The 27,185-nt window shown below is 38.7% G+C and overlaps 1 protein-coding gene and 2 long non-coding RNA genes across 3 annotated transcripts; all 3 read right to left on the bottom strand.

Moving 5' to 3' along the window:
* Window positions 1-234: 234 nt before the first annotated feature.
* Window positions 235-3,148, bottom strand: LOC136252955 (uncharacterized). Its single transcript, XR_010699877.1, has 2 exons — window positions 1,350-3,148; window positions 235-592 (listed from the first exon to the last, which is right to left on the bottom strand). It is a non-coding gene; the product is annotated as an uncharacterized lncRNA (long non-coding RNA).
* A 177-nt stretch (window positions 3,149-3,325) lies between these two features.
* LOC136253565 (farnesyl pyrophosphate synthase-like) lies at window positions 3,326-4,922 on the bottom strand. The gene is made up of 5 exons (XM_066046231.1): window positions 4,875-4,922; window positions 4,690-4,775; window positions 4,567-4,639; window positions 4,437-4,514; window positions 3,326-3,508 (listed from the first exon to the last, which is right to left on the bottom strand). The coding sequence occupies exons 1-5, from the start codon at window positions 4,920-4,922 to the stop codon at window positions 3,326-3,328; spliced, it is 468 nt and encodes a 155-aa protein (XP_065902303.1).
* Window positions 4,923-7,742: 2,820 nt separating this feature from the next.
* Window positions 7,743-25,293, bottom strand: LOC136252956 (uncharacterized). Its single transcript, XR_010699878.1, has 4 exons — window positions 25,095-25,293; window positions 7,991-8,146; window positions 7,899-7,944; window positions 7,743-7,849 (listed from the first exon to the last, which is right to left on the bottom strand). It is a non-coding gene; the product is annotated as an uncharacterized lncRNA (long non-coding RNA).
* Window positions 25,294-27,185: the final 1,892 nt, after the last annotated feature.

The following is a 27,185-nucleotide window of genomic DNA, read 5'->3' as shown; positions in this document are numbered from 1 at the left end:
AAGTGGGTGGGCAAAACCAGTTTAAAGCTTCTTAGCCAATAATTGGCTTGACCAGGTTAATAACTGGTTTTTCCATACCAGTAATCAGTTTTCCACTACTCTACACAAAGTGGCCTAGCTACCTATAATGCAGGCACATATTGTATGCTTGAAACAGGTCAAACTATTTTGACAAACACATGGTAAAAGTGACCAGGAGAGCTTGTCAAAATCATCTGGTACAAGCTTGATAGATTCTGCATGAGAACTCCAATCAAATTACTAGTTGGATAATAAGTTATCAGGCTAAATGTATAGTGTTCTATCAATCTGTATGCGCTGTAAAGCCTAGTGATAAAAAAATACTGAATAACAATACAAGAAAATTAATGTTAAATAACACAAAATCCATCTAGTGTTTCCTTGTGTAGATGGTATCCCTCATCTCCAGGAAGACATGTACTGGTAATATGTGATTGTGTTCATCAATTAGTTTACTGATGGTCTGGTAGCTCTGATCTTCATATTCACTGTACAAGTGTCTCAGGTTCAGTGACTCATACACCTCCTTCACCTTCTCTACACAACCTTCATCTGATCTACCATATTTAGCCTGGAGGAGGAGAATAGAGTACAATAACTCAGTGGTGAATAGGTATTGTAGCATTGAAAGTGAACCCTAGACAGTTGGTGATATTTATGAAACATTTTATATACTAGTTAAAGCACTACAGTGAGTACAAATTGAATATGGAAAATACAGTATGAGGACATGGTAGAGAGACCAGTAATAACATGAGTCAAAGCTAAGTGCTATATTTAGCTTGAGACCACACCACCACAGTGTAATAGTTTACTTAGTACACAAGTATATGCCTTGTTTTTACTAATTTAATGTATGAAATCCGGAGATACACTCAAGAAGAAAGCTAGCAGTTTATCATGACCTAGAATACTACTTGTGACTAGCAAAAGGTTAACTTGTAGCAAATGATGTTGACCAAAATGAATCACTGGAACATGAATGACTGAGGAAGGCAATGTAGCTATTGAGTAAAGGACAGTTTGCACAGCTATCTGATCACTGTTCAAGAGATGTGTAGCCAACAATGCAGCAAGGTTCGTCAAAGGAGTATAGCCACACTGATAATCAGGATATTTATTCATGGACCCAATGGTTCATATACATTTAGACCCCTGGTTTAGTTCTACTATAGCACTGCTAAATGCTTGAGTAGTTGGAAACAATTATAGCACAGAAAAAAATTCAATCAGCAAAAATGACTGCTACTTATTTAAGGACATAACAGTCTATAGCTATACATACATAGTACTAAACAAAACACTCCATAGTACTACAAAGCAGTTACCTCTAGTATTGCCCTCTGTTTAGTATCAGCTCTTCTCACTGCCGCTACTATCAACCAGGTACACTTCTTGGCCTTTATGTCTACACTGGCAACATCCAGGGCTTCATAACATCTATTGTAGTCAACCTGTAACAGTGACAATTACTAATTCCCATGTCCAGACATATGCACACACATACAGCATAGCACTTAGTGCAAGCGATCCCTTTTGGTTACATGATGGCAGGTCATGGAGTAAGCAAATTTTATCTTAGGTTTAGTACAGCGTTGAAACCGGGTCACTACTGCTGACCCGGATGACCCACTGCAGGTCAGACCCGGATTAATTAAAGACAAGGCATGCGATAAGAGCTATGTTTCGGGTAGCCTCGAGTGAGTGAGACTACGTTTTGAGCATTCAATTCGTGTTGAGTAAACATGTAGTTATGTGATAACTAAGCCGGTAAGTTTATAATTTAAAATCAGTCAGTGAGTCTGGTTCCACATAGCTACTGAGTTTAGGCAGAAATTGGGTGTGGCTTTGTGCATACCTAGTATTACAATATCCTGATATATTAAAAGTGGGTGTGGCTCACAGAAGTACTTATCCTGCTGCAAGACTAGACTATATACAACTCTTACAAAAATCTATTAGTGGGCGTGGCTCCACGTAAGCTTGCAGACAGCAATGGACACAGTTTTGTGTTACAGACTGCACTTACTAATGAATGGACGTGGCTGAGCGTATGTTTGTAACGCGATAAGTGGACGTGGTTCATGAAAGAGCTACGCGGATAGCGTTTATAAGTTTCCACATCGTCAAACCAACAATTTCGGTTCTCACGTAATCCAATCCGGGTCAGACCCGGATAATTTGTAAACCGAGTCGGACGGAGAAAAGGTGACCCGGATGACCCGACCCGGTTTCAACGCTGATTTAGTAGTTCTTTATACCATACAATATAATATGTTCCATGGACTGTTTGCCCTCTACTGACCCAGCAGGTCGAAAAGTAAATAAAAGTTGTGACTGACTGTTTCATTGGAGTATAAATCAGAGGAGTATCTAGCCCAAGGCCCCAAGCATGATGCCTGGGCAAGCCTATTACCTGTACACCTAGTCCAGTGAACAACCTATGTGGATTCATACGTGCATTCATCAAATTGCTGCTTTCAAGCGCATGGCATGCCTAGCTACATTGTTAACTCTTATCTGGATGCATACAGAAGCTTATCAGTCTACAATCGCTCCATACTAGTCTGTAGCTATGATGCATGTATCAATTGTGGGACTGTAGCATCACATGCCACACAACCCACACACAAGGATGCTTCAACTCATAATGAACAATACTACTGAACCAATAGATATCTTGCACTGACTTGTACTTGTGCAGATCACAAAGCCTTCTCATCTGCTCAGTAGGGGCACCATTCCCTGTAACCAGCCACCAACTCTACCACACCCTACTACAAAGTATTGTACTACAGCAGTTCTCCTGCGTTGCTCTCTTGACATTTCTTCATCGTAGTAGCATCACAGTAAATTCAGGCACTGATTATTCAGCATTACAAGTAGTCAAACAGCTAGTCATCTTGAGTATTTCCACTTCACGTGGTCTGTATACAGAAAAACTCCAAACTATCATCACTTCAATGCCACAACAAATTGGCATATACATTTTGGGCAGGCACATATCTGATTTAAATATAGTAACTTGTAATCTATGGGGTTATAATTACAAGTCAGACTTAAACATGCAGCATATATTTTCCATGCAAGAATTCACTGCAAGCATTCGCTACAGTCAATGGTGCCATAGTGGATAGAATTGTAATTGTGAACAGTGTATTTTCATGCGTGACTGCCATGCCAGAAGATATTCTGATGCCCGGGCAAGATGAACTGATGCCTGGGCAAATGCCCAGGTGTAGCTATGTCCTTTGTATAATAATTACACGTCTGCTCGTTTCGCATATCTTGATATGTGCAGATGCTAAATTCCCTTTGAAATATAATGAGGGACCTCCATTTCTCTCCTGTTTGCTATATCATCTAATACTGGCTTATTACTGCTTGTACAATATTTAGGAGTATACAACCACATTAACTCTTTTTTAAAAGAAATCATGTGATCTACTTCATTCTTGAGTTTGTCATTAACACTGACCCACCACATCTGTAAAACATAAGTACATATAATTTGTCTATCTTAGTATGTATAGGTAGTGGTTTTCTTTAAGCCCATCTAGTATTCCAGTCCTGCATTGTTCAGTCAGACTCCAGTGACATAACACCCTCCGTTATTCCAAAATTATGTGTATGTAGATGTGTACAACAGTGTTGATAACTAAACAAGTAAGTTTTATAAATTAATAATCATTCAGTGAGCATGAGTCCATATAAGTTTATAGACAGCAAACATGTTTGGGTATGGCTTCGTGCAACTTTAATACACCCTACTAATAAACTAGTGTGGCTCCACGTATGCCTTCAAACAGCATTACACATTTCCTATAAATGAGCGTGGCTCATGAAAGAAGCTAAGACAATAACTCATACAGTAACAATTGATTAATGGGCATGACTCCACATAAGCCTGCAGACAGCAACAAGCACTGATTCATGCATACCTACAAACTGCAATGCACTTATTGATAAATGGGCATGGCACTATGTATGCATACAGACAATAGCAAAAATTGGGTGTGGCTCATGAAAGAAGCTGGGCTGCAGCACAACTAGACTATATACTTCCATATCATCAACTAATTACTGTAATTCATCTCACACGTGATTCTTAACCCCTTCAAACATACTTTATGTGACAACTTTAACAGGCCATAGTAGCGGGTGTTTTACAGGCCTTCAGCACTTGTGCTATAAAGCCTTAATAAATAAATAAAATCCAATCCTGAGTATTCTATCAGACCTGAATGACCCGGACAAAACGAGACCAGTTGAGTTGATCCAGTCATGCTAGTGCTAAAAAATCGCAAATGCAAGAATGCAAGTAGGTTAGTAATTTTTGGAATTGAATGGGAAGTGCACTGTATGTACAATTATTGAAAACACAATACTCATATTGCATACCACATACCACATACCTGGTTCTGATAGAATTCACCAATAGCCAGTGCAATAGACAATACTTCATCATTAACAGTCTTCCCATCAATACCAGCCTGTACACAACATCAGACAAGTGTCACTACCTACACTACATCTAGTACATACCAAGTATAGTGTGGCCATCACTGGCAAGTAGAAGCAGAAATATCCAGTATTGTAGTGAGTGATGTTTTGAAGGCTAGCAATATAAATACATAAACAAAGCTGTTTTGAAAAATCATGTCTCACTTTTCTGCTGTAAAGTTGCTCAGATCAGTCTTACTGTCAGAGATGAGGGAGCTCACTATTCCACCGATCTCAGAGCACTCCACAACCTGTAACAGTTTGTAGCAATTAGGTAACTAAATATGCAGCTATTGAATATCCACATGTAGCCTTTACAGTACTACACTATACACACACACTATACACACCTTCAAAATCTTAGCTAACTCCTTGGAACTGATTAGGAGGCCATTCATCTTCCTCTGCAATATATCTTATTTCTTTATAATAGTCTTGATAATAATCACATAGGAAATCAATTTTTGATGATAACTCTATAGAAATACAAAATACATACAGTGACGTGTTGTTAAGACAACAATGTGAACAAAGCATTGTACAACATACAGTCTTGCCTGTATCCTAGGGACTGAGGGACATCAAGGATTTTTCCTTATAATAACAGCAAACTATGCACTAATATAATAGTCAAACGATATATGAAGTACTAGAGCAATTATTACAATTACTAATTTTAAAATGAAGTATATAGGGCTCCAGCAAAAATATGGTGAAACATGACAGGTGGTAATTAGTCTAGGTGGGTACTATGCTCCTCTAAGGAAGTGTCGATATAGAAAATTAGCAACTTGCTATAGATGAAGACAATGAACATGTAACTGATGATAACAGAAATGGTAAAGTGCAGAAGGCAGACATCATTGGAACTAGAAAAGGCCTGTGATTGTTATTGTCACGTGAAATGATGACCATGCGCTGCTTCTGTTGGTCTCTGGTTAATAGCTAATAGCCACCCAAGACAGTAGCCGCACCACACTAGAGATGGGATGATACAGGATTTGTATTCAAAAATATCACAATACAATAATATTGCAATACTACAAAGCAGTGTGGGTACTGATGAAAGCCGGACTAATAGGGGCGCACGCTAAGTTAAAAAATTGTTTTAAACAGATTGTGCACTGTTTCCAGCTGTCACACAACAACTAGAATTAGTTTGTTTCTGTTTATAGGCATGCTAGTAATCGTTCGCTCAAAAGTTCTATTAAATGCCCACCACGTGGCAAGGTGTGTGTAAATAAAACCCATCCAGTTTAGTTTAATCCTGATGTACAAGTACTTCCTTACCATTCCAAAAGGAAAACTACTGTAGTATTTTCATGTTGTAGCAGTATTCAAGCCTTTTTAGTACAAGTATCGCTGGTTTTCTAAAGCACTACCACTATTGGCAGTGATTTACGAGAGTTAGCAAACTGCAGTATGTTATATTAATAGTGCTTACAAAAAATAGTTTAACAGCTTAGCTAAATAATCGTTGTTCAACTTAGACGATTGTACAACGCATTATTGTAGTGGGCATTAAATATAGCCGTCGAGCAAATGACTTCTAGCATGTCCTTTAGCAGAAACAAACTAATTCTAGTTATTGTGTGAAAGTTGGAAACAGTGCACAATCTGTTTTAAGTTGGTGCGCGCCCCTATTGGTTCCGTTCCGGCTTTCATCAGTACCCAAGCAGTGCATACATGTTGAAGACAGGCAGAATTTCTTTTCTAATCTAACTTAGTGGCAATACTGACTCAATTATTTGGTTGTAAACTAGCATCTGCGTTTGACACCTTTACGCCAAACACATCTATGCATGCAATGGTCAAGCTGATACATTACGATACATGATGTATCAATATAATTATTAAAAAGTATATCGATATATCATCCCATCCCTGCACCACACCCTAGAATTATTGTCATAAGATCCATGGCTTGTATCTGAATATGCTGATACAAGTGTTGATAAGACATGTTAAACCAGGCAAACAAGTTGTTTAAAGCCAGCAAGTACTGTATACAACAGGAAATTATGATGGAAGAAAAAGTTGACAAATCCACACTTCAGCATACGGTTGATGAAGATCAAGAAATTGTAGATCTCAACATATAAATTTAAAGACATTTGCCGAATCGACAAGCATAACTGATTCATCAACCTTTTCTTTCATTAAAATCTCCTGTCGTATGAGAGCATTTTTGAACAAAAACCAAACAGATAATAGTATCTAATCCAAAACAGCCAAGCTGTAAAAAGTGTGCGACCTCAAAAAGGGTAAAAAAAGATGTGAAATCCAAGATGGCGGCCAAGAAATGGCTGTGATGGTAGGTTAATGGTACAAGATTTAATAACAATAATTCAGGTAAATTTTGTGCCTTTTTGGAGGGCCGCACACTTTTTTACAACTTGGCTGTTTTGGATTAGATAGAACATACATCGCGATATCTACCCTAATAGAACACACACAGCCTCTCTACCAACAATCAGTCAATCTCTCTCTCAACCTCTCTAGACTAACCACTCTTCATATGAAGAATTTGCCTTGGTAATGCACCTTGATTCAGAAAGCAACAAAAGACTACTCTATCCAAATCCACATGGTTGTGTTGACCTTGCTCAGTACAGCTGATAAACTTGAATACTCATACTCAATACTGTACTGCATACATGCAATAAGTAAACATCACAATACCATGACTAGGATGTAGAAATGAAACTACAATTCAGTTACTCAAATTGACTACATAAACATACAAAATGTATGTGACAAAAGCAAGCTGAATTAGAACATAGCTCGATGTAGCGATGCACCAACTATTGGTATACTGATCCTCATACCACACTCAGACACTTTATGTTAGTTCATGCAACATCATCGTCAAAATGAAGTTGAGTACATCCCTGCTGCTTAAAACTAATCTTTTTCATGTATGTGCATGGTTGTAATGGGACACATCTTGATACGCCACCTTCATGAGAACTGTGCTCTGCATGAGTACTGCACAGATGTGCAGAAATTCCAGTACATAAGGCCACCAACATTATAAATAGATGTTAGTGCTACACACAATTGAGGAAATTATGTGTGCATATCAGTAGCTATGTGTAATCATGTCTTTGTTGGTATGTAATGATGTGATTACTCCTTGATCATTAGTAATGTTCAAATTTAAGTGTATTTACACACATAACAATTGTCTTAGTACCACTTGCATTTTGCGTGGGTATCACTAGTTAAAAGTAATAATACATAAAAATGTATTTTATTATATATATACATAATACAATTTTTGTTGTGCACACAAAATATGGAAGTTTCTCATTTGGTACTGTTGCTATAGAAACAAATGTTATATACAATAACTCACTCTAAATAATACCCACCTTTCATGTTTGATAGCTGCAAGTATCTTTTCTTTATGATTGGAAACTGTAGCAACATTGGTTACTCACATAGTGGTAAAATAGTTACTCACTGATGCACTTCTTATATCGATGGATTGTCAGTATTAACAATATAACAGTGATTACTATGATGATTATCACAGCACAACCACCAGCAGCATAAAAAATCCACATGGTTGTCGAGTCTTCATTGTTATTATCAGTGCTTGATGTTAACAATATCAGATCTGTATCAAAGATTAAACAATGCTATTAATGAACAAATGGAGTAGCTAGTCTGGTTACTATGTAGCTAATAGACTACATTCATACTCTATTAATTAATGATCAATCTGCGTTGATTAGCAGCAGCATGCCCAAGTGAAATGCCCAAACAGCATGCCTTAGAATTTGTGACAGTGACAACTATCATTAATCCCATACAGCATATGCAGCTCGAGTTATAACCCTCCACTAGCACTATGGGCAGGGCTTCCCTTTATTGTGCTACACATATAGAAAAATTTATTGCTCTTGAAGAACTACTCGTAACTGGTCTATTTCCTGAGAGTCGCTGTAATTTTTATGTTTCCACGTATACCACATTGTCTTCATTCACTGTCATGACATGCTATGCTATTAGAATAAATAATAATTATTATTATGTTCACATTGCTATAGTCCATTAGGTCACTCATCTACACCACCCAACCTGCAAAAATGCAGTTTACTAATGGTTGAATCTAGTAAACTGATTCACTACACATGAACTAGTTTAGAAAGCTTCTTGTATACAATGAGTACATGTGTGTACATGTGCTTCATCTGGTGACATTAGTCCAATATCTTGGCCCCCACAATATACTATTCATATATACTTACATCCAATAAAATACCTTTCTAGATCTAGGCTTTACATGAGTGTTGAATAATTGTCATGATTTAATCATTCACAGTTTGCAAAGGAAAACATGGAACAATGCACTATGAATTATTAAGCTAACTTTTCTAGTACAGTTGTCAATATGAATTTAGTCTAATACTACTGAACTAGTATCACATAATGAAAATTTTTTATCCAGTTACGCTTTGAAAATATATAGCCTCAAAAGTACATTATTAATGCATGAGAAATAACCGAGGTGCGAAAATTGTGTTTTCTTTCTTCCTGTCAATATACTCACGGGTGTTGCACGCCATCTTCTTGGGCCGCACGACACACTACTGTGTGTCTTGATTGACGGATGATTTAGTAGCTAATTCCTATGGGTTCACATGCAAAAATGATTTCTTTGCTCTTTTTGTATTAGCTGTGTTTATGATACTTAAAAATCATCGAGACTAGATCCAAGAGCTATACAAATTTTTGGCCTAAAACACTAAACCAAGTCTTATATAGGCAGTATTTCTAAGTTCTAACTGGAGATGATCTCAGATTTAGTTCTTTGCTCTTAATTCAAACTTTTATCACCTGCTTGTAACCAGAATTGAAGCCATACCTGTAAACAAAATGCATAGAAGTAATTTGAAGCACTTGGTCAAATGAGCTATTGAATTCTCTAAATTTTCTGTGAAAAACAGTAATGCTCTCTGATTTGGTGTTCTGAAGCTGCTCATGTAGTAGTCAGGTAATACCAAAATCCCTTTCCATGCTGTTAAAGATAATAGTGCAATAAAAAGTAAATGAAGTTCCAACAATAAAAAGTAGTGAAACTAAGAGATGATGGTAGCTACTAGTGTTATACCGATTCCCACTTTTTAGGCTAAACCGATACCCAGTATTTTTTTTATCCTACTTTACTGACAGATAACTGATACCCAGTTGTAGGTCTCTACTAGTTTTACACTGGTGCATAATATAATGCACTAAAAGTGCTGCTTGTAAAATTAATGCTATGAAGTTGTACACATAACACAAGTTAAAGAACTTTGTGTGGGCAAGATCAAAGGAAAAAGTATACTTTAAATTTCATAAAGTACACTCTCAGTCAGCCAACAGTACTTCATCAACCACAAAGATTGCTTTATTGCATCCAACTGTCATTGTGTATATTTGTGGTTACCACAAAACATCAACAAATTACCCAAGTACATACCAGAGCCTTTGACACCAGCCCTCCAATGATTCTACAGCTGCTAAAGCTGAATACGTTAATAATCTGCTGGCCACAGCCCACTACAACCAATTTCGATTATGGTAAAAACAGCTAATTATCGGCTTCTACTGATTACCGATCTGATTATCAGTACAACTTTAGTAGCTACGAGGGAAAATTCCTATATACTTGGCATTGTAGCAATGTGGGAAAATCCTTAAATTGGCATGTTTTCACCATCCTTTAAATGCCAAAGTAGCACATTGCCACAATACCAAGTAGGATTTTCCCTCATAGATACCAACATCTCTTGTTTCACTACATTTTATCGCTGGGACCCTACTTCATTTTTAAATTAATAATCTTTTGTTGCACTATGTTAACTTTAGTGTTAGAGCATAACTATGATGTACACATGTGTGGCTGCATTAGAGTATCTCGACCTCTACTTGGCTACGCAGTAAATTACCCTTTGACATCCAAAACATTTTCCATTTGTAATTAAAAACCCAGTTAATTAAATAAATTACACAGAGAAGAGTTAACCTCACCACAAACTGACTGGTATCTTATTAACGCAAGCTGCATGTGTAAAATGGATGAACCGTTCTTAAGAAGCATGAAATCTAGGTCTTATTCTTGTATTCGCTGTTATCATGAACTAACAAAGTGTTTTGTTCATGCATTCCCTCAAGCGTTTTATTACATCTATATTCATGCATTCCCTCCTTCAATTATAAGCAATAGTTTAATTGAAGGATACATCAGATGCAATCTACGAGAGTCTAGAAGGCAAAAATTTTCTGGAGTGGCATGTTGTTCTCAGGTACCTGAGAATACACTAGAAGCAAGCAATATAAGAGAGTCTAAAATCCAAACATTTCTAGAGTGGCATGTCCGTAAAACCAGAAGCAATTTACAAGAGTCTAAAACACAATTTTTTTTCTGTAGCGGCGTTGTCACATTTTCAAGTACCTGAGAATGCACCAGAAGTGATCTATACCCTAAAATGCAAAGATTCTCTGGAGTGGCATGTTTTCTCAAGTACTATACCTGAGAATGCACCAGAAGCAATCTGACAGTCTAGTGTGGGCATGGCCGCTAAAAGCACAGAGATACTTACACTAGCCTCCCCACTCTGATAAAACTGTATAAATCGTTTCCTAAATGAATTCCTGAAATGGATCAGCAGATGCAGAGTTTAACACTGAAGCTGATGGTTTTAACCGTTTCTCAATCGGACTACCAGTAAGATACTTATACAATACTTTTGAAAGGTGTGCATTCTTCCCCAGTATAGTTTTGTATCTTTGGTGTTGTATCGCAAGCAGCAATTATCACTTGGCTAGTATATTTTGAGTTGCCACACACTGACAAACAAACTACTGGTGGTTGTATGTTTTGTATGTTAATACTGTTAACTAGTGTTGCACCGATATGCATTTTTTCACGTTTAACAATATCGATTATTTGCCTATTCCTATAACTGGTATGCCAATATTAACCGATATTCTTCAGACAAGGGAGGAGGAGCAGAAAATCACCTATGTGGGTAAATTGCATTTATAATGATAATGTAATAAATGTAATTACTGTAAGTGCATGCATGGATGGTCCAATTTTTTCAATGTTTGCTACAGCTTTACCACTGACCCTTTTCATGAAAAAGGAAGCTGAGTAGTTATAAAACAGCTAAATCAGCTTATCAAACAGTGTTATTAGTGGGATTCTAGATACTTTAATAGCAGTCTATTAACACTCAGCGGTAGAACCTTGACTGATGGCCATGGTAAAGAAGGATAAAAGGTAAGACAATAGTGCAAGCATTGTAGGTATGTTTATCAATATACCAAAGGTTTTTTCTTAAGCAAGCTAGAAATGTTTTTACAAAAGAATTAGGGCTGTAGCTGTAGCCAGTTTTCCGGTACGTTTGACTGAAGGTGTCAGGCAGGCAGGCAGTAAAAAATTCCGATAACCAAACTGTATTAAAAATAATGTAGCAAGTTGACGAAAACGTTTCGGGTTGATCTGAAGACACTTTTGGGCTTGGTTTTACCCAACCAATTCTGTCATGTCGCTGTGAAGAAAAATCACGGCAGGTTTTTGGGTTATATAATATCATGGATCGCCCCCACACCTTCAGTGTCCCACTATACAGTACTATTGTACTGTATGAAAGCAATGCAGGTGTTAGGTATGGAGGTCCCTGTTTCAACCTCTGGTAAATTTCAACATTTTTGCACAACTTTTGCACCCTGCAGTGACTGCTCTACTAGAGTATCTCAATCACGTGATTTTACACTTGTTTTGGTTTTGTAGTTGAAACTTTGTTGCTTTTCAAACTATCATAAGGCACTGCTACGATGATCAGCCTATGTACACACTAATTTTCAAGTTATTCCCATACTTGGTATATTCTGTAGCCGTGACAGAAGTTCGATCTATTTTTTACGTGAATAAACACTCATAACTCCTTGGATATTCATCAGATTCACAGAGAATATGGGGAACACTGTAGCATCTCCACAATTGTTCAATGGCATTGTTTAGCTCTAATTTTGGCATTGTTTATTACAAAACAAATATAGATTCTGATGGTCAAGAATTCTCACCATCAGTAACATCATCACCTTCTCGGGAGAGTGCTTAAACTGTCTATCCTCAAGCTTTTGCGATGACCATGGGACAGTCATCAACCATGGACAGCCAGGTGATAATAATCACATAGGTGAGAAACATCATATTTGTGCTTATTCTATTTGAGTGTTACTAGGATAGTTGTCAGGTGATTTACACAAACTATGTTGCTTATATTGTTTACCTTTTATAGTCGGCGTTCCAGACAATGTTGTCGTCGATCACTCAGCCTCTTTAGCAGTACGGAAAGCCTTCCCCATCTGTTAAACAAGTGTCTCCTCTGTAGCTGAATGATTCGCCAAAGAAAAATTAGAAATAGAGAGACAACCATGATACTACGTACAAAGGAAACCACCATTTTAATGCACACTTTACGTAATTATTCTGGCATCACATCATCTTGACCACAAAAGGATACACTTTCAATTATCAATGTGTGAGATCGACCAAAGCGCATCACATGTGCATTACATATGAACAGGTGTCAATTCACATTCAATTTGCATCTAGTGTGAAAAAGCCTTTAAAAAGGCCAACTTGTTGTCACACCTACATAGTAAACCTCTTATAGGAAATCATAGGTTAATGATCATCATCATAGCTCAAACTTTTTGTGGTTTAAGAGAAACTGCATTTAGCTATAGAGTTACAGGACAAAAACTAGTCTCACGTGGCCAGACCGCTTTTTCTCCCACGGCGCTTATCAATTAGAAATTATAAGCGCCTGCTCGAAAAAGGGTCTGGTCTGGTTAGAATTGCTGAGTCGTCCTTGACACCTCCAGAGTGGCGGAGGTGTTGAATGGCCACGTCATCTCTAAGCGCCTCTACATCATTTTTTCACTGGGGATGGCCAGCAACCTATGGTGTGCATTCTGCTTGCAACCTCCAAATTGTCCCTCAAACGTGGACAAGTTAAAAAAGTTATTTGGGAGCAACTCTGAGAAAGAACAGAGGGTGTTAAACTGGTTGCATGCTTATAAGCAGAGGTAAGACATGCTTCTTCAGGCTGTTCGGGTCATTATCAGAGTAATGACACACAGGAATTCCATCTTCTATTTTCAAAAGTGATGCACGCCTTTGCATATTTCGCCAAAGGCTTTTGAAGTCAATAGACAGGCTTCAGCAAGAATTGACTACTGTTATATGTATGTTTAAAGCAGAATCCAGTCTTCAAAAGCTCTGCCTAGCATGTGAGTTACACAGATGTCTATAATTGATATTTAATATGACTGGATGAACTGTTTTAGCATTTGGTATCAATCAATCACAACCAATTGATGGTGCTCAGCCAACTGTTAATTTGACTGCTTTTGCTCAACTTCATGTTGCATCTCAGCCGTCCAATAGTTTCAACAATGTTCCACTACCATCTTCAGAAGGAACAGTGGAAGCAGCAACAGATGGTTCTTTGGTAGCTGCAGATAAGGATGCAAATGGTAAACTCGGTACACCGTCTGCTAAGGTATGGGGAAATCTCCAAGAATACTTGTGTACATGCACACATGTGAAAGTAGTTTTACTTATCTGTTATATGATTTGTTGTGCCAATTATAAAGTAATGGGCATGTTCTTAATAACTATGCTTATCCTTTATAAATATTATTACAGTGGCCCTTTCCTCATACATGTGTTGTCATAATGTGTTTTGATACAGTTAGTAGTGGATTATCCCTGTGGAGAGGAAAAAACGTTTGAACTGACACCAAACAGGAAGAGGCCCATGATTTCATTGGGAAGACGAAACTACACAGCAGCTGCCAATGGGTTTACCCAAGCAGAATGCTTATCTGAGCGTATACTTGATTCTGTTACACTTCAAGTCTGACATGAAATGGAATATATATACTCTGAAGGATACAACTCTATCTTGCGTAATCCATCACCTAAGAAGATTCAGGAATTTAACTGGAGTGACATTTGTACTGAATTGCAAGCAGCTGTGCCAACACTTTTTAAGCTGCTTAGTGGCTTTCTTCCAAAGGCTGACCAGAGGTTTCTTGCATTGGTTATATACATGTTACTGAAGAAACGCTGCAAATTCATGTCCCTAGTGCAGACTGTGATGTCCACACTCTTATATGGACAATCTGCTAAGTAAGGATACATATAAATGAATTTTATTTGATAGCTAAGATTAGACATTGGTTTAATGCCTACCCTCCCTCTGGAGAATGATGATGATGTCGCAGGTGAAGACAATCGTGAAGATGAAGACAATCATGAAGATGATGATTATTCAGATGTGGAGAGTTGCTACAGTGATATATCACTGGACTCACCCAATTGGGAGCCCATGGAAACTGATGAAAGTTATGTCATAACATCTGAAGGTATACCAATTTTCATTGACTATACTCATGGTAGTTTGTTTTGTACAGTGAGCACTTCCAAACCACCCATCAACAGCGAACCTTCTGTGGCACCTGAAGTTTCAGGAAGCAATGTTATTGTTCAAGGTTTAGTGAGAGCTGATACTACAACAGCCACTGTAACAGCAGGTTCTGTAACAGCAGGTTCTGTAACAGCAGGTTCTGTAACAGCAGGTTTGACTTTTTCTTACAAATTTATAATTTTGGGGCTTTTCCTTGCTGTGCATAGATGCAAATCAAACCATCAGTACAACACAGAAAGGTCAAGAGTCATCAACATTGAATTGTCGAGGATTTGTCCTAGTTGGGGATAATCTTGACAAAAACTTTCGTCCAAGCCATCAAAGGGAAGATAGACAGACCAAATCTCATTTTTCATTCATATGCTGTGAATAATCGTGTGGATGTATCCTCCCTATCTGATAAACCGGCTTCAGCAGTGATTTTACCTGAGCTGTTTTTATTGACCAGAAGGGATATTTCAAAAATTTTAGAGGAGTTTAAAGTGTTTTAATATCAAGGTAAATATATACTTATATTTTGATGTATTCTTGCTATGATTATTGCAGGGTTTTAGTGCAGAATGTGAAGAGATTTAGTAACCAGGTGAAGAAAGTTACTTGGTATATTCCTTCAAAACATCAGAAAGAAATGGCTGCAAAGTCTGTAGTGGTAAGTATTGCTATTAATGTTATTGCTAATAATGAGCATGTATTTATCAGTCCCATTAGGTGTGGAGTTCAAGAATGAAGCATACATTGTTGACATGTCTCAAATTATGAAAAGTTTTAACAAGTACGTACCAGTGGAGGAATCTGTTACTACAATTAATGTGAATGGACGTGAACATACCTATGACAGCTCTCGGTTGTACCAACTGCTATTTTTTGGTGACCAGCTTACGGTTGCTAGAGCTCGGGGAGCGGCAGTGCTATGAGAGCCAGAGAAGAAGTGATTAGAAAGACTCGCAGGATTTGTACCTACCAAAGCCGATTGGCATGCTAGGATGTGCCTGGTGCAGGTATGTCTGTACCACCGGTCAAAATAATTTTTATACTTTTACCATTTAGGTGATTTGGGAGAGGTTTTTTAGTATTTAATCACATGAGAGAGGTGCACTAAACCAGCTCAAGCACTTGGTTAACCAAACTGCTGTTGGGGTAATCCGAAGAACAACATGAAACCTACTGAAGATTTTCTTACTGTTGTCATGTGCGCCCATGTAGCAGCAGCCAAGCAGCTAGAGACAGCTGGAAATACAATTGAAAACTGCAATGCAATTGCTGGGCAGATTGTAAGCTACAGTACAGCTCACGGGTAACGTCGCATGTACACGCATGACATGCGCTCGAGTGAACCGTGTGAATGCAGCAAGGATGCAGTAATACTTCACAATAGCTAACTTTACTCAAGAACATCACGCAAGACCAGATAACAGGTCTCACCTATGGTCTTGGGAGGCGGCACTGGCTCAGTTCCGCCAGCTGTGAAGTCTCCTATTGCAATGCCCGTGTTGTAGCTACCGAATACTTGGTAACTTAGCTACTGACTTGACCTTGACTCTGTCACAGACTACATGCAGTCAGTGTTGGTAGCTACCGTAAACCTAGATGGATTGGTCGCCAAGTAATGCCACAGAACCCCAGTTAGTGCATTTTTCTAATTCGCATTTTCTTTATCTAGATGGTTAAAGGAATGGTCAACCGAAGTTTCAACTCTAGAAGCCAAGAAATTTTGAAGTTACAGCACTACGAAGTGCTTACAGCAAAAAATCGATTTGTACAGTGACAATAAACTACAGGCGTTTAATAAAACGATCATAACATACGGATGCAGTCCTCTACCAATTGCACCATCGAATTCTCCATGAACAAGCAAATCCATTGCTGGGTACGTTTTGTCTTCCAGGCCTTTCCTACATTCACGGGGGTTTGGTGAAGGCAAACGAATGTGAGAAAAAGCGACAGTGAACCGCTCGTCTAATGCAAGGCAGACTAACGCTGATATCTTCTGTCTCCTTGAGAGTACTGATATGAAACAAAGATTTTGGAACTCCTCTTGCTTTTGGGATCACGATGCTGCCAAGGTTTTTGGTGTTATCACTTTTTCATAGTGAAACAAGTGCTTTAGAATTTACAGATTTTTTTTTCGTTTTCGTAAATATTCACCCATTGCGCTCTGCGGGCCCAGGCGTGCGTTTATTGCATTCTACTGTATAATTAGCTAGCTAGGCTTGCATGAACATAATTATGGGACCGATCACAAATGTTTATGTGATTTAAGTGTTGTATGAATTTACTAAACTCAGTAGTGAGTGTTCTCATGTGTGGCGAGTTTCTCGTGTGGCTAGTGCATATCCACGCGATATTCCACAGGTATTGTACAGTACATTGCAAAAGAATGATCCCGCGAGAAGATGCGAGCATTACTCACATGTGTATACTCGCGACGTTACCTTTGAGCTGTACTGTATTTTGTCAATATCATGCCATCTGATGGAACACAGCCTTCACCTGTAAATGACCGCAGGTTTAACTGATTTGCTTACAATGTGCCTTGTATGGCATGGCTTTCACGATGCAGTGAGGGATGGTGACAGGATTGTCCTATACTGGAAGCTGCTGCTACCTGTGTTTCAACAACAAGGTCGCTATAACTGTGCAAAAGAAGCATTCTTGCTTTTGGCACAGATTTTGTACCTGTCTGAACATAAGGCCACCGAGTTAAAGTGGAATCGCACTGTAAACACCAGTGGAAGGACTGGGTGTAATATTCCGTGTGACCTCCATGTGGAACACTTGAATGGGATTCTGAAGTCCATGTTACGTAATATGGGATCCAATACAAAAGGTTCTTCAGTAGACAGGGCAGCCAAGTTATTAGGGGTGGTATCACAAATTTGTAAAACAATTGAAGCTGAAAATGGTATAGCGGTTGCAAAACCCTTCTCATCTCACCCTTCCTTTGCAAAAGATTTGGAAAAATGACTGCTGTTCTCATTGATGAAAAGGTGTTCAGCAAACAAGTGGGACGTAGAATAAAGATGTATAATAAACAACCATTTCTCACATCCCTAAAGTGGGAGAAAATCAGTGAGTGGGTAAAAAGTAAAATATTGAAACTTGAAATTTTGTAATTTAATGCCATTAAGTTATTATGTTTCACAAATTATTACACATCGACAGCCAGTTATAAACTGCTTGTCTTTGCTAAACAAAAAAAATGAAATAATAAATACCTACGACAATAAACAGTGTTTGCTGCATAATCCTTAATTAGTTTGGTGGAATTACATGAACTGTTACTGTAAAGTATAGGATCAACTGGAATTCCATTTCTTCCGGCTCTCCCTGTTTGTTGCACCAGATCCTCCAGTGTCAGTGGTAGTCCCCAATTAATTACTCGGAAAGTGTCTGGAATGTTAACTCCCATCCCAAACGCACTGCTGGCAATTACCACCCTGAGAATGGAATCCATCTTACTGAATTCATCGATAATCGATTCCCTATGTTCATTACTTGATACTGCTGTAAATGATGTCAAAAGTCTCAGTTCAACAATATGTTCAAATCCTGGAGGTCCAGATACCTCATGGCCAAGTTTGACTTTTACCATGGAAAATACTTCAGTACATTCTACGAGCGATTGGCAAAAAATCACAGTCTTTGGTGTGTTTACATGACTAGAGATAAGTTCACTGGCAATGGTAGTTGTGAACTCTTCTAGAGTTATAGACGGCTTTACAAATTATTTAATGTTTGATCTTTCCAAATTCAAGCCAACCATAATGGGATCATCCATGGCCAGCTGCTTCTTCACTGTGGCAACAGTCTGCTCAGTGGCTGTAGCAGTAAGTGCCATTACATTGAGAGATTTAGGTACCAAGCTTCTTAGAGATCCTATTTTGAAGAAAGCTTTCCGAAATTTTTCAACCCTGCACATAAAAAATTGATATTAAGAGTCAATCACACCTTGTTCTTACCACATCTGAACACAGTGAGCTTCGTCCACTACAACTGCCACTAGTCTCTGCTGGTAGTTGCTTTTCTGCAACATATCACGAAATCTTCGATTGTTTAAGATATTCTCCAGGCTTATATACACTAATTGTACTTCCCCTTTATCATCTTGTGCTTTCCCAACAAATTCTACTGAGACTCCAGTATGTGCAAAGTTCTTCTTTTGGTCCACCATCAAAGCAATTAATGGTGTAATGACAACAACGATACTACCAGCACAACCTTCGTTAACATTAAACAACATATTTAGATACATTGCACAAAAATTTCAAGAAACATAAAATCAAACAGTAATGGTAGAATAGCATAAATCACTGATTTGCCATACCTAGTTGGCAAAATACCAAACACATCTTTGCCTTTAACAAATGCTCGAACAGGTTCCTCCTTTACATTAACAGAAAACATTGAACAATGCGAGGAACAAATAACGACACTTTTATATCTATTTCGCCTTCAATGGAGCAAGGCCCATAGTTGTCAATGTACATGACAATGCGTCCTGAAAACTCAGACGAGTTCAAGGATGAGTTTCATGTTGTTGTGGTGAAGGTTCAGGTGAAGCATCCATACCGAGATCCATACTCTTCATAGTGAAAAAACGATGTAGAGGTGCTTAGAGATGATGTGGCCATTCAACGCTTCCGCCACCCTGGAGGTGTCAAGAACAACTCAGCAATTCTAACCAGACCAGACCCTTTTTCGAGCAGGCGCTTATAATTTCTAACCGATAAGCGTTGTGGGAGAAAAAGTGGTCTGGCCACGCGAGACTAGGCAAAAACCAAGCAACTGTGAACCGCAAGAGGAAACTTGCTGTACAAGCCTTCTTTTCTTCATAACACAGAGTAATGCAAAGTAATGATATCTGTTTTAGGCTTCACAAGAGGAAACATTAAAACGTTTGTGGCTGCCTAGTTGTCTGGATTGTGCAATAGAAACCAAACAAGTATAGCAATAAATACATGCACGTGTTATCGTAGGGTAGGTGAATTTGTTTAGATCTGTGTATTGTAATTATCAGTTCAGTCATTGGTTATCGCCATAAATATCAATATTATCAGACAAACTTTACCGACAAAGGTGACAAATAGCAAGTCCATATTCAACTGGTCTTTCATTAACATCTTTCTAGTAGTCCCATACTACACTCCTTGCTCCACTCTTGCTAATGAGTTTTATCATAACACTGTTTGAATACTTTGAAAACTGGTAATTTCCGGTATTCCCGGTGACTTGTTTTAAAAGCACACAGTATTTAATAGCTAGTATGGGGATGACATCACTGTTGCTAATCCCTATTTTATACTACTGTATAATATAACAAAACCATGTGGTGGCTGTAAGCTTATGTGCAGAAGAAAGTAGTAAACCATTCTTTGTCATTGTTGTCCCTTTAATCCTAATACCTTGATGTTACACATGTAACCAGTTCAGTGACATCAAGGTATAAGGATTAAAGGGCCGGCAAGCTGTGCCACTAACAATTCATTCGCTTTTAGCTACAAGCACTCTTGTGAGTACGTACAACCTTGCACAAAAGTATTCTCTGAAACGAAGTTGACTGCTTTAGTAAGGTAGTAGTATGTTGAAGCAAAAACAAAATTATCATATAATCGCAAACAGGTGAATAATTATAACATTTGCATACAAGTTCACCAAATTTAATCCTTAAACCTGCGATGACTTTGGGGAATGTGTGTTTACAGAATATGGACACGCATGCATGGTGACGCTAGGTAGGATATTATAGCTTACTACAACGCATTGACTAAAAGTCTCTCCACTGGAGTAACTACTTGAGAAGGTTAATTAAATGAACATCATAACTACGGCGGCTTACTTGTTATGAAACATTAAATAACAGTTAGTCATGTCTCTTGTGTTTCCAAATTCTTGCCATGTCTTTAATTTAGATTGTGGGTTTACACACATGAGTCATATATGGCCTGATAGAAAATTTAACGGCGAAGCGAATGGAAGCATTGTGACGTTGAACATTGATAGCAACCTTCTGAATCAAAAATTGGATACCCCTATTATCACCACACTGCTCCATTACCCGGGAACCTATCCGCCTTACCAATGAACGTGTACATGATCCTCAAGCACCCAGAGTCTCAACACATAGAGGGGAGAAGTGAAATGATGGAGTCAAAGAAGAATACTTCGTGATCTTAGCTGACTCTGCAGAGTTTGCCAGCCAGCTGGCACCACTTGCAGAAGTAGACAAATTAGATGGGGCTGGGGTGTCTGAACAGGTAAAGTCCCAGAGCAAGGGTAAGCCCTGTGACCAAGGAATCAATGACGTGCCATCCGACCTCTTACCATCATCACGAAACACACCGACCGGTTCCAAAACAGCAGATACACCTCCAGACACCAGAGCATGATGAAGTTTCATTCACTGCAGTGTGCCAATGAATACGGCCTCCACTATGCCTGCAAGACAAACTGTGAGTACCAAACCATCAACTCTACTGCACGTATGTTCGACAAAAATGGGAGCACCAAAATGTAGACCAAGAGCAATCCTCAAAGACTCATTATCCAGCTAAGTGCCCAAAGAAGGTACAGGAAGAGCACCAAGCCACACACCAGACTCTGAGGAGGAAACTGACAAAAGGCGAGCTTTTGTTTTAACATCAGGGGCAGAGTCCAAAAGAGATTAAAAAATGGTGATCGTAGAGCAGTTCATCCTAACCATGTTGAAGATGTCTGCGGACCTCAGGGGGCATAGGATACTCAGCAGACCATTGGTTGAGAGCCTCATGGAGGAAAGAAGATTCAACAGTTCTGCCTGAAGGAGTCAAGATGGAGAAACTAGTTCGGAGGTACTATGAAGGGATGAAAGATAACTGGGCAGACTTAAATCAATAGCAATACGGATTCCCAAACCTCCTTTAGCAGCAGGAAGAATAGACTTGAGCCCAAGCACAAGAACTGATGTGAATGTTGGTAACAGTCTGGAGGAAAGTGCGAACTGACTCATCATACTTCTCTAAAAGTCCAGAAACCCTCCAGGATGAAGAAGTGTGCAGCAAATAAAGGAACTTGGGGATAACAAAACAATGATGCAACAGATAAAAGGCATCATGAGCAAATAAAGTCTCCAGACGTGAAATAAGAGTCTGAATACATCCAAGCTTGGATTCGAAACTGCATCAAGAGTAACAGGGGAACCCAACAAAGTTACCTCTGAAGAATCAAGGGGATGGACACCAGGTGCAACAGACTGTAGTTCACCAACAAAGGGGGCGAAGATGCACCTGCAATGTATGCTACAAAATAAATACTACTACAGATTGGATCGGTACCTCTACTAATTGATTTATATTTTACAAAATAAATATCGGATTAGTATAATCGGTGTCTGCTCTCTAAGGTACAGGTTACGAGTTACTACATTTCATGGGATGCGGAAATGGGATATACAGACTAAAAAAGTAACCTTTCACTCAATGTAGCCTAATGTGCAGCCTTATATACACTCAGTACAGTCTGCATTTCTTCCTCAATGGATTGAACGGCTTGTTTACTCAACTTGCAACTTGCTACGCGTGGTTACAGTTGATGAGACTCATCACCAAAAAATCTGCCTCAGAAGGCCTACTTTATTCCACGGACTGGACTGGACTGCGCTGGAAACAGCTTTTAAACAATTATCCAGGAATTATCCATCTCTTGCAACATTGGAGACACCACTATCGAGCTACAACTGCTACTGCTGGCTCTTCCTTACAAATCAAGACACTAGCGCATGCACTAATTAATTAGAATACACTTACGATACATGCCGTACTAGCAGTGATACAGCATGATAAAGGTTATTCTTGTAGCGTAGATGTTTTCCTTTGCCGTTTTAGCACTAGTGTTACAGCTGTAGAGATTAGCCAGTAATTATTCTTAGCAGGTAGCGAGGTGGCACCACGGGGCGAGGTGCTGGGGCTATGCAAATAATCTGGCTCATCCTAACGCTAGTGTTAAGTACTGAAGCAACAAAGGAAAATATGTACACTACAATAATAGCCTCTGTCACACTTTATCACTGCGAGTACACGCGTATCATAAGTGTATTCTAATTAATTAGTGCATGCGCTAGTGCCATCTGACTTGTAAGGAAGAGCAGTACCAGCAGTTATAACTCGATAGTAGTGTCTCCAGTGTTGCAAGAGATGGATAATGCCTGGATTATTGTTTAAAGCTGTTTCCAGCTCAGTCCACCAGTCCAGTCCAGTCCAGTCCGTGGAATAAAGTAGGCCGCCTCAGAATGACTGCTACAAAACTCATTTGGTGTTTAAACACTGTAAAAATATAGCTAGGTCCTATCGAGCAAAGTATGATAGCATCACATATCTAGAATAATTTGGGCAATGAAACGTTGTTATAACCCTGTAATAATCGCTTTTTGTAAATTTTTTCTTTCGAGCAATGGTGGTAAAATCTCAATAAAACTCTATGATGGACCCTCAAAAATATGTTTGACTGAGCTCTGGGGCACACTTGAAGTAACTGGAAGTCAAGAAGAAAACTGACAACTCACTGGCAACAAGCAGTTACGATATTACTACTAAACACTCAACCTCACCATGAATAATCCAATTACACACCATGTATTTGAATTTCTAATACTATTGGTAATAATTGTTATGTATTACAGTTGTAATATTTGTTGTGCATGCTCTACAGGGCTTTCACAGTTACCTTAACTTTAACAATATCATGTTTACTTCCTTTTAGACTAAGCACAGATATGCATAAATTATCATGATAGTATAATAGCATATTATCATAATTACGATTGTTACTCACTATCACAATAATCGATAGATCACAACTATCGCTCAGCTCTAAAGACATTATGAATGCCTTTCACAATGGGTTACCGTATAGTAAAAAACTTTGGCGGTAAAAAAGTGTGACGAAACCCCTCTGTTGAAAACTTTGGCGGTAAAAAAGTGTGACGAAACCCCTCTGTTGTTAAACTATTTGGAACTGACTGTCGTTCTCCTACAGAAGCCACATTTTTGCCAGTAAAGCCTATGGAGCATATTGATGTGGAAGAGTATAGAGAGGAACTTGTGTTATGACTATCATCAGCAAGGGAACTTGCAATGCTGTTAACATTAAGACTGCACAGAAGAGGTGCAAGCAGCAGTATGATAAGAGAACAATTTCTGTACATTTCATGGCTCGTTTTTACACCCCAAGCTAGAGCCCGGGGTATTTAATCAACTTTTGTCATAAAATGCATACTTCCTTTTAAATTTCAAGCCATGTACACACAATTGCCGGTAGCAATGATGGGACACTGAGGCTGTTTTTCTACGGTTTAAAAGGTCATGGATCGAATCCTTGTGAAAACTAAAAGGCTAAAGACGAACTGAGCAAGGAATCAACCCGTGTCCATTCAAAAGTGTGCTTCATGTTTAGTATATTTAGCCGGTCTGTCCCACTCTTCCCTGCTATTCCCAGCATGTAAATCGCTCTTGGATTTATAGAGGATCATGTGTGCAGTAAGTTTGTCAGTGGAATCAATGTGTTGCACTCTAGAGACACCTCATAAGCTTGTATTCGAGCCCAACATTTGTTGAAGGTATTATGATATACAATAAGCCTCCTATGCTCGCTCCCATGGAATTAAAGGAAAGCGGACGCCGCTAGCGTGTCCTCATGGGGAATCAAGCAGGAAATAGGACACCTTCGTACTCATTTTCTTCCGTGTCACAAGAAGCACAAGATAAAATAGTGTGGCTGTTGTTAAACACTTTATCACTTCATTTTTGTCTTGGTATTAGAAATATTCAATTAACGGTAATAATTTTCAGTAGCGCTTATATCGTGTCCACCCTCCTCTGCGTATTGGTTCTGGACCAGACCCTTTTTCGAGCAGGTGCTTATAATCTCTAATCGATAAGCGCCGTGCCAAGAAAAAGAGGTCTGGCCACACGAAACTACATATGAAGCTGATTTTCTAGGTCAACGTTTTTCGGCGGGAAAACCTCAAACACGTGGTACCACAATAATCAGCACAAATTGGTTTAGACTTGTAATAACAGTATGTATATATACACTTACCAAATTTGATCGAGGAGTGTGACACTTGATGTTCGATGGCTCTGAACTCAATTAACACAACCCGGCGAACACTACAAAATGTACTATCACAAATAACAAGTCTTTCAAATGTTCGAACTGTTCGACAAAGATGACTCCACTCATTTAATTTTGCTGGGATTTAAATAGAAATACTTTGAAACTTGTCCCGGCTGCAGAATAGTCTCGTGTCCAACCGGGCTCGCGCTAATGGGTGTTTGTGGATTAGCGCGAGCCCGGCTGGGAACGAGACTAGCTGCAGAGGAAGTTGGTCACGAGTCATAAGCCTATGATGTAAAATCATGCGTTCTAGGTGTTAAGACTTGTTTAGCAGCTAGGAAAGCAGCGAATTGTACGGTGGCACGTTCTGTAGAATTTTCACGTACTGAGAAGGTTTGTAAGGGTGCTGGGACGCTCTCGCATGTCTCGGGTAAGCTTATGGATATAAAATCAGTCTATTAGGCCAATGAAACTTGATTAGCAGTTTCGCGTCATCGCCCGCATGCTTTTGATACACCCGCATGGATATTGGTATTTCAGATTGAAATACTCTAATAGAACGGTCACGTTTACTCTAATAGAGCAATCAGCTATAGTCTAATGGAAAAATCACTTGTTATAGATTAGTAACGTACCTTAGCTATTTAATGCAAGAGTAATCAGTGTAGATCTCACTGTTTTTTGGCAGAAATCTTCATGTTTGGATGTGTGTTGTGCTTTTGGAAAAATAATGAATAATGAATAATAACCGCCCGCCCGCATCAAATTTTCAAAAATCTGAGCGAGAAACTGGTAATCAAGTTTCATTGGCCTTAGAATATTAAGAGGTGTGAAAGTTGAATTAGTTCTTTGAGATCACGAGATAAATGATGACGCGTGACTATCCTCCTCCGTCCTTCCGTCCTGGATAGTTATAAAAACCGGAATCGAAACGAAACGAAATCAGCCTACAGTCTAATGGAGGACAATCACTGTAATTATTACCTGTGTTTTGTGCATCAAGCAAGACTCCGGGTGCAAATTTTTACCCACTTATCACGTGATCTTGCATTGCATAATCGTAAACAGTCAGCCATGTTCTCACATGTCTCACCATAGATATATAATCTTTTTTTTTTTTAAAGAAAGAAGAACTGGCCCTAGTTAACACTCCCATCCACCACACTCTACGCTACTATGTTCTATAAAATAGGTTTAGCCTATCCCTACACCTACAGAGCTACTAAGACAGAACCTACAAAACAGAATAGAAAGGTAAAAAAGGAAATGGGGCTTAAATGGCCCCAAGACACCCCTCTCCCAGTGCAAGGTCAACTGATGCTGGAACATGGCCCAGCTTAAAGGGATGACCAAAGGAGGAGCGAGAACCCCTTATACACATGATGGCAGAGTGCGATAAGGAGAAACCAAGATGGCAGCGAAGCCAGCTCATCACCCTACAGTAGGGTGATTTCCACTTACATGATAGGAGGAAGGCCAGGCACTTGTAAGCCACACAGTGGTATATAGTCTATGGTCTCACTCATGACAGTGACAGGACACATGACAGTGATTATAATCTATGGTCTCACTCAGCAAGATCTCATCAATTTTTTCAATGAAGGATATAAGATATAAGCATGGTATGCTTATTTCTTTTAGGGCTCAAACAAATAGTGGTTATTACTATTCGAATATTCTTTATTCACAACTACCGAATATTCGAATATTCTTTTTCAGCATTGGTATATGGACGAGATATCAATAGTCCTGTTGTACAAAATGTCTCTTTAATACAATTCAGAATCAACATGATTTGATCATTTATGTTATAGATATGCTTATGTAGGATCAAGAATTCCAAGTATTTACACACTGATGTTACGTATTTCCTTTGAAACGAATATTCGAATACCAGAAATGGTATTCGAATATTCGTTTGAGCCCTAATTTCTTTAGTAGAATATTGTTGCATGTGTTTTAGTTTCGTTTAGCCAGACCGCTTTTTTTCCTCCGCTCTGTCATGGTTTTAGTGTTTGACACTGTCCCAGCTAGAGAGTCGATCCACAAAAAAAATGGTCTGGCCATACATGC

Source organism: Dysidea avara, chromosome 4 (genome assembly GCF_963678975.1).
Source record: "Dysidea avara chromosome 4, odDysAvar1.4, whole genome shotgun sequence".
In the NCBI taxonomy this organism is placed as follows: Eukaryota; Metazoa; Porifera; class Demospongiae; order Dictyoceratida; family Dysideidae; genus Dysidea; species Dysidea avara.
Note: the sequence above shows the minus strand (reverse complement) of the source record. Positions and strands in the feature narration are given on the sequence as shown.

Excerpts from the sequence above, each read along its gene's own strand:
- LOC136253565 (XM_066046231.1), bottom strand. The coding sequence starts at position 4,922 with ATGAATGGCCTCCTAATCAGTTCCAAGGAGTTAGCTAAGATTTTGAAG. Across the intron at positions 4,640-4,689 it reads AGCAACTTTACAGCAGAAAA|CCTTCAAAACATCACTCACT; the intron begins GTGAGACATGAT and ends TTATATTGCTAG. Across the intron at positions 4,515-4,566 it reads TGATGGCCACACTATACTTG|GCTGGTATTGATGGGAAGAC; the intron begins GTATGTACTAGA and ends TGTTGTGTACAG.